The sequence below is a fragment of the Rhinolophus sinicus genome, chromosome 11 (genome assembly GCF_057876585.1).
Source record: "Rhinolophus sinicus isolate RSI-liver-muscle chromosome 11, RSI-T2T, whole genome shotgun sequence".
NCBI lineage: Eukaryota > Metazoa > Chordata > Mammalia > Chiroptera > Rhinolophidae > Rhinolophus > Rhinolophus sinicus.
The window spans coordinates 2,620,591-2,633,743 of NC_142511.1; the positions used below are offsets into that span (position 1 = coordinate 2,620,591).

Below are 13,153 nucleotides of genomic sequence, written 5' to 3' on the forward strand. Positions count from 1 at the left end.
AGGGCCCATCCTTTCCTTCTAAGAGCAGCTTTTAACTTTTTCTCTGTGTTGTGAGATTCACAGATTTCCTTCACAGGCGCCTTCTCCTTGATCACCTACTAGCTCTGTCTCTGTCCCCTTCCAGGGATCCATGACAACACTGTTACAACTAGCTCGTCAAGTGCAGTGACATCTGCATTCTTGACATTGCAATCTGGAGATGGTCTTTTTATAGTCAGTGCAGTGGGAGGGTGCGCCAATGGATGCAACTCAGACGGGACGAATTTAGAACTGCAAACGGGAGGGCTCTGTTGTCCTTCATTTGAATACAGCTCCTCTGGTCTGGGACAGTCTCCCCACCAATTCCATCACGTCTCTTGTTGGTTCCAGGGCAAGGAGTGTTTAAAGAGAAAAGCGAGGTGGCCTTCCTCTTACACCGCGCCTGCCAGCTCCCTCTGCTAACGATCCGCCCATGTCAGCCTGGCCCTGTGCTACCTCTCCACATGGATGGCCGTTGGGAATCCACTCCCAAAGAATGGGCTGTGTCAGCCCCACAGTCTCCAAGGGCTGTGGATGGGTGAAGGGTTGGGGCCCTGCCACCTGCCGACTCCGTAATTAAAACGTTCTTTTGATGAGCGGGGCAGCCTCTGTGCGCGGCCCTCAGTCTCTCCCGCTGGGCTTCTCAGAGGACTGAAGGTCTCTTTCCCATGAGACTCATTTGGCAGATTTGTTCTTTCACGTTCGTGGAAGCTTCCACGCAGCAAGTCCCCAGCTGTTGGACTATTGGGCAATGCTAGGGCCTCCATGTTGGAAAAAGCTGGTACCTAAACTTCTACCTGTGAAGGTGTTGTTTTGAATGTATCTTAACAGGGGTGGTGGGGAAAGCTTGTTTTAGGAAAATGTCTCCAACCCCAGGATTGCGCGGTGCCAGAAATACCGACCACCCGGTGGAAAGACCCAGCATAAACGAGGGTGGGACATGGCTGTTCGCCCTTCACACCAGAAGCCCGTTGTTTTCTCCGTTCTGCATACATGAAATGACTTCCTTCAGGACGGTGTCACCAGCGCCCCCGCCAGTTCTGACCCTGAACGTCAAGGGCTGCCCACGTTTGGCGGACCACCCCCCAAGCCTCCCCTTAGCTATGACCGCCTGCACGCTGCACAGATCCCAGAAAACTAACAGATGCTCACATCTGCCTCTCATCCTTCTGGCTGGGTCAAACTGAGCCAGCTCCTTCTCCACGTAGTATAGGACCTTCATGGAGTCTCTCTCTTTGTCCGCTTGGATCCGGTAACCTTTGCGAACTGTTGAGAGAAGGACAGGAAGGTGAGTTAGAAACGTCAGCGGGACGAGGCCTCCGTTTATTTCACCCACCAGAAAGCATGGTTCCCACGTATAACAGCTCCCTAGGAAGTCACCCAGACGGAGGAATCTATATTTATACACGTGGAACCAACCTCAGGTCCCCTTTATGAGGTCGGCCATTAGAAGGAGGACCAGCAGGTGGACAATGGAATTCTCTGCCAGTCTATTTTCAGTCATTTGTTAACCTCTGCTTCTCATCTCCCCACCTCCTACGGCTCCACTTCTCAAAGCTCAGTGGAGTAGACTCACTAAAGAAAGACCACTTTCTAGACCGAGGGCACAGATCATTCTACAGTCAGGATCACACCTTTACGTGGTAGGAGCACAGGTAACTCTGAAACAGACACCTGAACGTCAGGGAGCTTGACAAAGGTGGCCTGAGAGGCTCTGGTTGCCTGGGAGATGGTGCAGATCCCATCGCGGGGTGGGCCGTCTGAGCTAATATTAGAGAGGCTATGTATGCATTAGTACAAACTAAGGTGCCAAATACGTGGATGACTCAGTACGGTTTCATTTTATTTCCTTAGCATTTTCCTTTTAGGAAAGGGAATACCGAATTTCAGTCACGAGTAATTCAACCTGCTGCTATATGGATACAAGCAGGTGTTCTTTTCAGGGTTTAATAAAAACCAAAATCCAAGCAGGGGCGATAATACCACCGCCTACATTCCCGTCACTCATAATGTCAGAGACAAAAGCTGCTGACGCCCCACATGCCCTAAGTATCCGTCTAGTCCAACGCCAGCCCCAAGGGCAGGTCTAGTCGCCATAGATAACAGAAAGAGGGAAAAAGAGAGAAGGGAATGGATGGGTGGGGGATGACAATGGTGACAGACCACATGTATCGGGCACTGCAGACGTGCTAGGTCCTGTGCTAAGGGCTTCATGTGGCCATTGGTCCTTGCAGCCACCCCCGGAAGGGACTCTTATTAGCCCCGTTTTGTGGATGAGAACACTTGGGCACAGAGGGGTTTCATAACTTGCGCAGGGATCGCTGGCAGGTGCAGGGCTGGGGGCACGCCGTCTGATCGAAGCCCACCCACACGGGGCACGTGCCTCTCTTGGAGTCTGGGAGCACAGGCAGGAAGCAGAGGTAGACAAGAAAGATAAACAGAAAGAGCACAGAGTAGGAAGTGCCCTTAGGCTGCCATGGCTCTGTGGCCTGAGGCACGGTCCTACCTTCCAGTCCATCAGGCCTGTACACCAGGATGGAAGCATGTGACCCAGCTCCAACTTTCCCTTCCCACAGTGAGGCAGATGCCGTAAGGAAACCACATGACCGCACCTCGTGACTAAACGCGCCTCCAAAGGAGACCCTGCTTTCTGCTCTCTGGTCATGTTACCCTGGCTGTGGCCAAAGCACCCACCCCCCCACCACACACACACACACACACACACACACACACAGCTATGTACATGGGAGATTGAAATAGAATATTCTGCAGCTCCTTAATCACAGCCCTGGCACTGAAGACTGAGGAGACGCCCACACACCCATTTGCAGGTGCTCTGGTTTTCTATCTGAGAGCCTGTGGGGCAGGCCACATTCATCTCAAATTGTGGAGTTACTGAAACAAAAAAAAAATTAAGGAATCTCAGTACATGTCTTTTAGTGACACTTTCTCCTAAAGGTTAGAGCCATAATCCTTCTGCAGAAGCAATTATTAGCAGAAATTATTTTCTTTATCAAGCTACACACCCTTCCATCTCTGCAGAGGCGTTTACAGAGTAGTACAGACAGTTCAATTAAAAATGCAGTTATCCTATGAAGCCTCTATGTCTGTTCTGAGGCAGTTACGTCTGATGGGTGAAATACAGGGTTGGGAAGTGGGGACCTGGGCGTCCTGTAGACATGCCAGTGGTTTATCGAGGGCCCCCAAATAAATGGTGACTTCTCTAGGACTCAGTTTTCATGTCTATAAAATGCACCTAATACTTCCCACCTTTTAGATAATTTCTTAAAGAAGACAGCAGAGCCCAAATCAGTGGAGCCTTTTGAGTTCTTTGTAATTACTAGGGGGCAGCTCAAACGTCACCTCATCTCAAAGGCTTTCCTTGATTCTCGTAGCTACAGGACTTCTGTATCTTCTCTCTCTCTGTCTCGCTCCCAACTGACAAATCATTTAGTTTGAACTTATATTACGGCCCTCAATATGTTCTAATTTGTTTCAAGTTATTTGTAGAAATGTGTAGTCTTCCCAAAGATTTTTGAGGGATAGGACTTTTCATCACTCCAAGGGGGTGTAAAACCCGAGGCCATGCCATGCACATAGTAGGAACTTCCTAAGTGTTGAGCTGAATTGCTGGCAGCCTGGGGGTGGAGGTGGGTTTAATGATTTGTTCCAAGAGTATTTTCGGGAGAGTTTCCCTCTGGACTAAACTTCCCGAAGACAAGGACCAGTTCTCTCTGTTTAGCTCTGCATCCTCGGCACCTAGCGTAGAGCCTAGCACATTGCAGGTGCTCAAAACATGTGTTTGTATGAGTGAGTGAATGAGTGAGTGAATGAATGAATGAATGAGAAGGCAGGAGTAGAAATTACATTACAAGGGATTACGAAGTAAGGCAGAAAGGCCATGTGGGTTGTTTGTTGGAGAATTTTGACCAGGAAGGAGAAGGCTTAAATGGTAGCTTGAGGGGGCATCAAAGTTTATGGAAGTTTTGTTGTTTTTATTGATGATTATTTTCTAAGGAACGAAAACTTGCATGTTTTTAGGCACTTGGGAAGGGGTCTGCTCCACCCGCAGCTGTGACTTTATCTAGGTATTCTTCATACATGCAGCACTGGTATGGTAAACATTCAGTAACAAACAAGAGATGGCTGCCACCCAGCGACAGCTGGGCCCCTCTTGGTGAGCTGGAGCTTACATTGTTTTCTGTGTCATCATCACAGATGACACACCTTGTTATGAGACAGGTTTGGTTATGTATGCGTGAGTTATCACATCCCTGAAAAGTTACAGTAACTATGTACAGCCTCAAATGAAGGTGGTGGTTTTGCCTTTCGTTATAAAGAGACTCCACTATACTGACACCTTCAGCTGGGACTTGTTGGTCCCAACAGCCCACGACTTCAGAAATCTCAATCCCTCTCATTTGTCAAAAAGGACAGAGGCCAAGTATTGATCTTTAGGCTTTAGAGGTATCGTCTGTTTGGTTCCAGCAGCTGGAAAGCTAGGCAATTCTCCCTTGAAAAGGAGTTGGTTTATTATTATTATTATTATTTTATTTTTTATTATAAGCTCTAAGTTCGCTTGTGGCGTGCGATAGCTCTTTCTCTCATCCTGGTGGGATCTGGCCATGTCCCACATGTTCTCAGGAGCATAGAAAACCTCTCCTAATCCCTCCAAGCAGAGATTCTCTGAGCCTGCACCGGAGAACAGTATCAAATACTGCAGTGCAGTTTTTTACTCATTTTATTTCCATTCACTAACCCCCAGCAATCGCTCTGCTAGACCATAAATTCCTTGAGGGAAAACTTATAGGCATTCATTACATTTTTCTTGATTCAAAAATAAATAGAATGGTGTCTGGTTGATTTTGATCTGTAATTTGAAGATCAGGGTACTCTCTGATGTGTGGTGATATTTTAACACGTTGCGTACGGATCACGAGAATCTTCACGAGGGATTTAAACCCCGCCGTACGCAACGTGTTAATAAGAGATGTCCTAGACCGTTGGCCAAAATGCAGCAATTTTTTGGAAAATGACTCCCCACCGACCCCGTGATGTTTCAGTTTAGGGTAGATGGTGACTTATTTCTCTTTTCAAGTTCAGTCTGGTCCCGGTTCTTTGCTTGGTGTGGCTCTTCATCCTCCCCAACTTTGGTTTTGCTGGAGAGGGGATATCGGGCTATTCATTTTGATGCCAAACTACCATTTAAAAATTTCTTATTGTTGAAGGGTTTGAGCTAATACTTTTGAACCCATTAAGGCTCAACTATTTTTTCAGTTAATGTCCCCTCTACCGCCAAAGGCAGCTTGTAAAACTTGCAAAAGATGTCTGTCAGGCAGATACCCATGAATATAGCCTTTTTCTTCATGTCCTAGCTTAATGAGCCAAGTAAGGCTGTTTATGGATGATGGGACAGCTGCCAGATTCCACCCCCACGGTGACAGCAGCTCAGCTGTGGGAGAAGTGACGCTTACAATTTGCATATTCTCTGTATGCATACAGTAGGCATATATATAGACACACATCCTTATTAGTTTTGAAAATGACATTTCAAAACCCTGTTTGCCGACTCAATTCCTTTGCGAGAAGGATGAGTAGAGGCCAGGTAGATGTGAAAATGAAACGGATTCAAGCGAAGCAAGAATAGGTACAGAAAGCTCAGGTAGGAGCTCATCCCCTTAACGCAGGGGGAAGAGGACAGCAAGAACTCGGGTAGTCGCAGTAGAACGGGAGGAACGGAAACCAACGGAGGCGCATTTTGAGATACAAGCTGAGGGGTGGGGTGACCAATCAGATGAGGGAAGTGAGGGCGAAGAAGAGAGAAGGGTGACGCCCAGCGTCCTGCTGTGGGCCAGCAGGTGGACAGCGTGCCCGCCACCGAAATAAGACAGGTACATGTGGCTTTGAAGTCGACAAACTGCAGATTCATTCACTTTCCCAGAGGCTGCATTTGAAATGCTCGCAGGACATCCAGGTGGAGGTGTCCAGAAGGGACGCCTGGGACTGAGGAGCAGAGGGCAGGTCAGGGTCATCGGCGTATCGCTGATGGTGCAGGCGGGAGTAGAGAAGGTTTCCCAGGGAGAGGACCTCGGATAGGACAGGGACCCCGACGTCTGGGCCACGTGCAGAGAGAGAACAGCCAGCACGGAGCAAAAGAGGTAGGAGAATGTCTTACAAAGCACAGTGTGGAGGAAGGTGAAGCCAGATGAGTGGGTCAGGGTGGCAAGTGCTGGAGAGACGTGAAGGGAGGCAAAGACTGATGGGAGAGAGCGCGTTGGAGTCGGCCGGAAGGCGACCTTGCCAGGAGCTGGTTTCTGGAGCGGTGAAAGCGACAGCTAGCTAGATGGAAGTCAGTGGGGATTCGGTGAGAGCAGAGCCAATGGAGATATGAGACAGTCACAACTCCAGGAGTTGGGCTGTGCAGAGGCGAAGGGGAGAGAGCAGGCGCTGGGAGGACTCCAGGGGTTTTGCAAATGGTTGTTGCATTTGAACGGGAGAGGGCTGAGCATGTTTTGTACGCTGACAGGAAGGAATCACTCAAGAAGGGAGGCTGCAGATGGGAGGTGGGAATGGGGTACAGTGGGGAGAGTCCACAAAGAGAGAACGTGACCACGCTGAGAGGGATGGAGCCAGAGCCGCCAAGGAAGAGGAGACAGCCATCTCTTATTGTGACAGGTCTCAACAAGCTGCGGGAAGAAGGGGAGAAGGAATCGGCGAGCCTCTTCTCTCTCCCCCATGCGGTAACCAAATGGCTGTACTATACATAGCTCTTCAAAGATGCCTTTCCAACGACACAGAGTGTTCAAGAGTATTGTGTACAAACGTGATCTGAAAAATCACTGTTGCTGGATGATTTTCCCCCAAATTGAAGTAGCATGTAAATCTAAAATAGCCTAAATTTGCATCTTTACTAATCAGCATTTCTTAACGTTTCTGACATGCTTTAAAGAAGAATCGGCAGGGAATGGTGGCTGAAACCACCTTCCTTCCAGGAGAACTGGCCAAATGTCACCCATAATCCTGGCCATGAGACCGTCAGTACAGAAACGGGCCCAGTAGAAAACACAAACTCTGTCCTGACCCACGAGCCACATAATGACAACACGACCAGACAAGCTGAGGCTGCCATTGGCTTTGCATCGTACCCTGTCCCTCGTGAAGAACCCTGCCTTTGTTCATTTCCAAGGTGAATGGGTGTCTTGGCCTAAGAGATGAATCTTGCGTAGTCCCAGCCCATGTGGTTTAGGAATGGGCCTGGGACACAATTCTCGCCCACAAAACTACCAGGAGAAGTCTGCCGGATGGAGGAGGGGCTTCTGGAAAAGTGTCCTCACCCCTGAGAAAAGCTGCACAAGGAACATGCTCCTCTTTTGCGATCTCTGAAGCCGTTCATGCCTGGGAGGATGGCAGTTATGATGGGAACATGAGGAAAGCCAGCCCAGGAGGACAGAACAAGATGGAAAGAACGAGGTCCTTCACTGATGCCACTTGAACTGTCCAGTTAGCCAACCCCAGAGCCACCTTACCTTGACATGTCTTGCTATGGGAAATCATAAGTTTTCCTATTTTCCAAGTCACTTCTCATTGCAGTCGGTTAGTGTGGCAGGATGGGGCCAAAACAACTGGACTGCAGCCAGCAGGGACTGGGAAAAGGTGGAAAACAGGAGAGAGGAAGTATTTGCCATTCTATGAATGTGACTCATTTTATTAGGAGAATCATTAAATAAAAAGTACGGGGAAAGGGTTCCGGTGGGAAGGAGGGACAAAGAAGAGTGAGAAAAGGGGGAAGCTGCACCGAGAGGACGAGCCAAGTTCCACAAATGTCTCCTCTGCCCACCCCACGCTTTGGGGACGTGGACGGTCTTTTCTTGATCTAATTCCCTGGGTGTCGTGATCATTAACTTTTACTTCTCAGTCTGTGACTCATTCCTGGTCTCAGACGTCAGAATGCTAGTAATAGTTCCGGGGAGAGAAAACACACACATACCAGTTCCTCACTGAGGAGATCCACTCTTTCCACAGTGGGGCAGGGACAGTTGCTGAGTGGGCTGGGTCCTCGTCCCCACAGCCTCCCCCCACCCCCCTGAAGGCCGTCCAGGTGCCTCCAGGGGAGACATGTCTGTTTTACCAACCCTAGTGACTCACCCATCTAGGGATTTAAAAATCGCCTCCTACATCGACCGCACACACGCTCCTAGCCTTACTACTCTGCCACGCTGTTCAAATGCCTCCAGAAAAGTGACAGTGTAACGCCCCAGTGCCCCCCATCCTGGCCAGTCATGTTAGGCACTAGTTCACCATGCTAAACGGGGCCAATCTCCTCATCCAAACAAGCTCTCCTCACAGGGGCTTCACTCCTGTCTCCGATACACACCACTGGGCAGCTTGCCACATCCTGAGGCCTCCGTTCCCCCACCCCCATTCCCCAGTCTGTTGCTTCCTCTTTCAAAGTAGCTCTCAGATCCCCACTCGTTGCAGCTCCTTTGCCTCTATCCAGATGCTCAGACGTCCCACAGGACAGCTTCAGTCACAGCTCAGGGGTCTGAGTCCACTCTCTCCCACGTCCCACTCCCCTTGTCAGCGTGTCACCTCTCCACGCAGGGCTCTGCCTGGTGGCTTTCACTGGCTATGGCACCAAGCCCACGTCTTCTGGGGGGTGTTTCAGGGCTCCACCATATTAGGGGGTCAGACAAGCTGGACAGTCAAACACACACGTGTCCTCCCAGCTCTGGCTTCCACCAGGCTGCCTTCCTGGGGGTGCTCAGCGTCCCCCACTCTTCTTTTCCAATCCTCTCATTCCTCAAGGCCCAGCTCAAGCCTCACCTCTTCCCTGAAGACTTGGTAACCACTCCAGGGCTTTCTCCTTTGAATTCCTGGTACCTCACGGTCTTGATAAAGGCCCATCCTCTCTCCCCGGCTGGACCACACTGCCTGCCAGACAAACCACGGCCTGCACTGCCTGCTGCTCCCCACAGGGCCACGTCGGTCCTCCCAGAGCACTAGGTAGGGATGGCAAACTATTCATTCCCTGGATGATCAACAGACAGTTCCTGGTACCCTGCCTCTTTGCCGTATCATTTGCATTACTGAGGAGCCTGGGAAGAAAGCAGGGGCAGCTGTGTCCTGCAGCCCTTGGAAAGCCTGTCACACACTCCTGAAGGCATCTGATACAACAGGAAGGATCCCATTTCTGGAGTGGAGAGAACCGTTTCCCAACGACGTATCCCTGAGCTGATGGTTCTCATGAGCAAGGAACCAGAGTGGAAGCCGGGACCACATTTACCACTGTGGCTTCCTCCAGTGGAGTCACTTGGTGCCAGGGGAGGTGGATGCGGCTTGTCCGTCAGCATGCCAGATGAGGGGGTTCCTCCCAAGGGGACAGAGGGGATGGAGTAGGGGCCGGGGACACCGGAGGCAGAGGGAGGGTACCCGGCCTTGGCTGCTTTCCCTGCTTCATACACTGTGGAGGGAGACGAAGAGCAAGAGAGATTATATCGTCCCACCCTCCACGACCCTCACACCAGACACCCCTACGGATGTGCTTCAGGGAGCTCCCAATGTGTGCCCGTGTGTGTGTGCCCGTGTGCGTGTGCCCGTGTGCGTGTGCCCGGTGCGTGTGCCCGTGTGCATGTGCCCGTGTGCGTGTGCCCGTGTGCATGTGCCCGGTGCGTGTGCCCGTGTGCATGTGCCCGTGTGCGTGTGCCCGTGTGCGTGTGCCCATGTGCGTGTGCCCGTGTGTGTGTGCCCGTGTGCGTGTGCCCGTGTGCGTGTGCCCGTGTGCCTGTGTGTGCATGTGCGTCCATGTGTACATGTGTGTTCTCCTAGGCCTGAATTGCTTCATCAGAACCCTCTCCCCCACTCCCTGGACTCCCTCAGCTCCACCAGAAGGTGACGCCATCAGGAATTACAGTGCGTAGTGCCGTAACGGAGTAAGTCAGCGGTACGGGGGGCTGTCACTGCAGCCTCTCCAGGGACAGCAGGGGCCCACTCTGAACCACACTGTAGGTAGGTGGCCGCAGCGCCAGGGCTGCCCAGGGCTGCTTCCAGGGGGACCCTGAGCCTCTTCTAGGGGGGCGAAGCCACAACGGGCTCACACAAGGCCCTGATCCATGAGCTCAGACGCGGAGCAGATACCCTGACTACTCCTGGAAACTGCTTCATTCCTAAGGAAACTAAACATCCACGTGTCTCTCTCCTGCCAGATGTGTTGGTTTCTGGCAGGACTGCCAGACTTCATGCCTACACGGGCCTGGCCAGTGACATGAGACTGCACGTCGCCAAACGAGGACCGTTTTGTCTTGGGTGTAAATGGAACGCAGCTGTGGCCGGAGGGTGCCTATAGGCTGCGGGTGGCACGCTGCTTGTAAAAAGAGTTCTGTGCCTGTGAGCGGCATGAGCAGAGGGGTTTCCTCTGGTTTGAATGCCCGAGCAGTGGGCAAAAGCCTCAGCCCACAACCTCACCATCCTCATCCTGCCCTTCGTTTCATCCATGGAGTTGAATGCCAGGGAGATGGGTGTGGACGGATGCATGCAGAGGGGCATGGAGGGGAGAAGGCACACAGGAAGGCTCAGCTCTGGGGTCCTAATGGCCAACACCTCGGGGGGAAGGGAAGGAGGTGGAGAAGGAACTCAGGACACACAGCCGCCTGCCGGAGCGTGACGTTCCTCGGTGGCTGCACGTCCCCACTGGGCATTTTACTCACAGGCCTGAGGGCAGCAGCAGGAGTCCGGGCAGCACGGGCAGCGGACGTAGCAGCAGCAGCTATGCGGGCAGCACTGACACCAGCAGATCCCCACCAGGACGAAGACGAGCAGGACCCCCAAGATCACCAGGCCGACAAACACCCACTCTGGAAGGACGCACAGAGAAACGCACGCTCGCGGCGGCCGCCGTCAGGACGGCCACCCTCATCAGTGTCTCCCTGGGAAGGGGCACGAGTGGGAAGGACCTGGGGAGGAAAGCGTCCTGTGATGGGGCACAGAGCCCCCACACTCAGGAGGAAGTCTGACCGTGAGCCGTGCAGACCCCCCAGGGCTGGGGCGGGGGAAGAGGGACGAAGGTTACCTAGGTTGTATTGAGCACGCAGCATGACCAACACAAGGCCCTGGGGTGGGGTTTCGGGGCCCCCTCCTGGGGAAAGGGTTGACTGTGTCCATTGTAGCGTCAGAATGAGTATGGGACAAGAGCAGAAAGGCTTGTGGCTGCGGAGAGGGGGGACTTCGTTTGCTGAACTATGAAGCGATGGATTCTGGGAATACATATCTTTGGTAGTCAAGTTAATCTCATCGCTAAAAGCGTAAGTCCTGAGAAGAGCTTCTCTGCGTCTATATGGTCTAACGCTGAACATATTGAGGGGTCCGGGCCTTCTGTACCCATCTGCTTTCCTGCCGATCGGCCGCCCCGTAATACGTTTCCCGTAGTCAGCGTCAGGGCTGAGATCCAACAGGATTCCGATAGAGAAGACGCTGTCCCCACCCCCCAGGATGGCGTGGCTTGGTTTGGTCACACTCAGGCTGACCATGCCAGCATAGCCACGGGCTAACGTGGCTCAGCTCTGAAGACTGGTAAGGCTGGCATGTGTCTACGGCTGTCTGTTATCTTCTGTTCTAGTCACGGCTCTGCCAGAGCTGCAATTCTAGTTCACCTGCCCTTCTCAAAGGGGAAGAGAAAAGAAACAAATTCCATTTGCCTTAGATAAAAATGACCGTGGCCCTCGAATGACTTAGCTTTATGTCCTACTTTTGGGACTGGGCTCTGGGACCCAACTTCCCACTGAAGGCCTGGGACAGACCGGAGTGAGCTGTGATGTCCTTTAGAAGCCAGAAGATTCAAGCAGTTCATTTTGATTGGAAGCCATCTACCAAAAACCCCTTTATAATGAACGTCAAGAACACATTGTTTTTCCTAAATTTTGGTTATTAAATACTCCTTCCATTACATGGACATTCACTCAGAGCTCGAGAATAGGACATTTTTTGTTACATAGAGGGTTTTGTGATAATGGTGACATTATTTGACCTTTGTTTAGAAGATCGTTTCATCAGAAAACAAACAACTCCTGTCACCTGAATGGCCCTCCTTGCTCATCCATCCGCCTGAAATACCTTCAGGTTAACCAGGCCGCCCTCTCTTCAGCGAGGAGATGAGGAGGCCTGGGCCTGGCTAGAGCGGCTCGGAGAGCGTTCTTGCTGAGGACAGCAGACAGCCGAGGGCTTTGGCCTGGGCCTTGGAAATAACATAACATAGTACGGCCTGAGATTGACTGGAGGTGGGAGGATTCGATGAGCTGTGTGGCTACAGCTCATGTGGGTCAGGCAGTTCAGGCCAAAAAAGAGCCAGGTTACCTTGCAGAAACTCAGAATGTTATCCATGAACGGATTCTTACAGTCAAAAGGGAGGGAAATTCGGGCCTCCAGGACCGGATATGAAAAACACAGTAACTCTTTCTTGGGACTGGGGGAATAACATCTAGTTTGAGGCCATGCAACGTTACATTGTTTCCTTCTGGTGGGATGAGTAAATGCGTACAAATTGACGCAACTCTGGATAAGGGGGATCGCAAAGAGACCCCTGTTTGTGTCCTTGGGATCAACATGAGTAAGAACGTCTCCCTTTGGGTTGGCCAGCTAGTGGAAAAGGACCAGGAGGATTCCTGGAAGAAGAATGAGTGAAACTCAATGTGAAGGCTCTGGATGTTTCTCACAACTTGAATCAAGTCCAAAGCAGCAGCCAGGAATAGTTTGTATCTCTCTGTGGCTCTCAACTATCTATCAGGCAGCTCTTAAACCTTTGGCTGAAACCCTCCAAACAGGACTGAAAAGCCTTGGTGCTCCCTGCGTTTGGATCTGTCCTCCCAGTGGGCCAAGCCTCCTCCTAGATGGGCTGTAGAGCTGTACCAGACTGACGTGGGCTTGGCTACTCCGTCCACCTGAAGCTACGTACAAAGACAGAGGCGTGCACTGGGGGCAGGTGTCCTTGACATATGGCCCAGGCCCCAGGGATATAGGAGCCCCAGAAGCCCCTGAGATTGTGATCAAAGCAATGTAGGTCTGTAGATGTGCACTGTGCAAGGGAGGAGGAACGCATCCCTTCCGTTGAAAAAAATGTTGTAACAAAGTTACAAAAGGCAACGCA

At 51.5% G+C, this 13,153-nt stretch overlaps 1 protein-coding gene across 7 annotated transcripts in view; it reads right to left on the reverse strand.

Annotated features, from left to right (window-relative positions):
• The window catches only part of ILDR2 (immunoglobulin like domain containing receptor 2), a 54,989-nt gene that overhangs the window by 11,472 nt on the left and 30,364 nt on the right, over positions 1–13,153 (reverse strand). For 4 of the 7 annotated variants that reach the window (XM_074322454.2, XM_074322453.2, XM_074322455.2 and 1 more), the window contains 3 exons: positions 10,722–10,868; positions 9,302–9,478; positions 1,171–1,284 (listed from right to left, as the gene is read on the reverse strand). In XM_074322454.2, coding sequence (XP_074178555.2) covers positions 1,171–1,284; positions 9,302–9,478; positions 10,722–10,868 — 438 coding nt within the window. The remainder of the gene's footprint in view (positions 1–1,170; positions 1,285–9,301; positions 9,479–10,721; positions 10,869–13,153) is intronic. The other 3 variants (XM_074322457.2, XM_074322456.2, XM_074322458.2) reach the window with 2 other exon arrangements.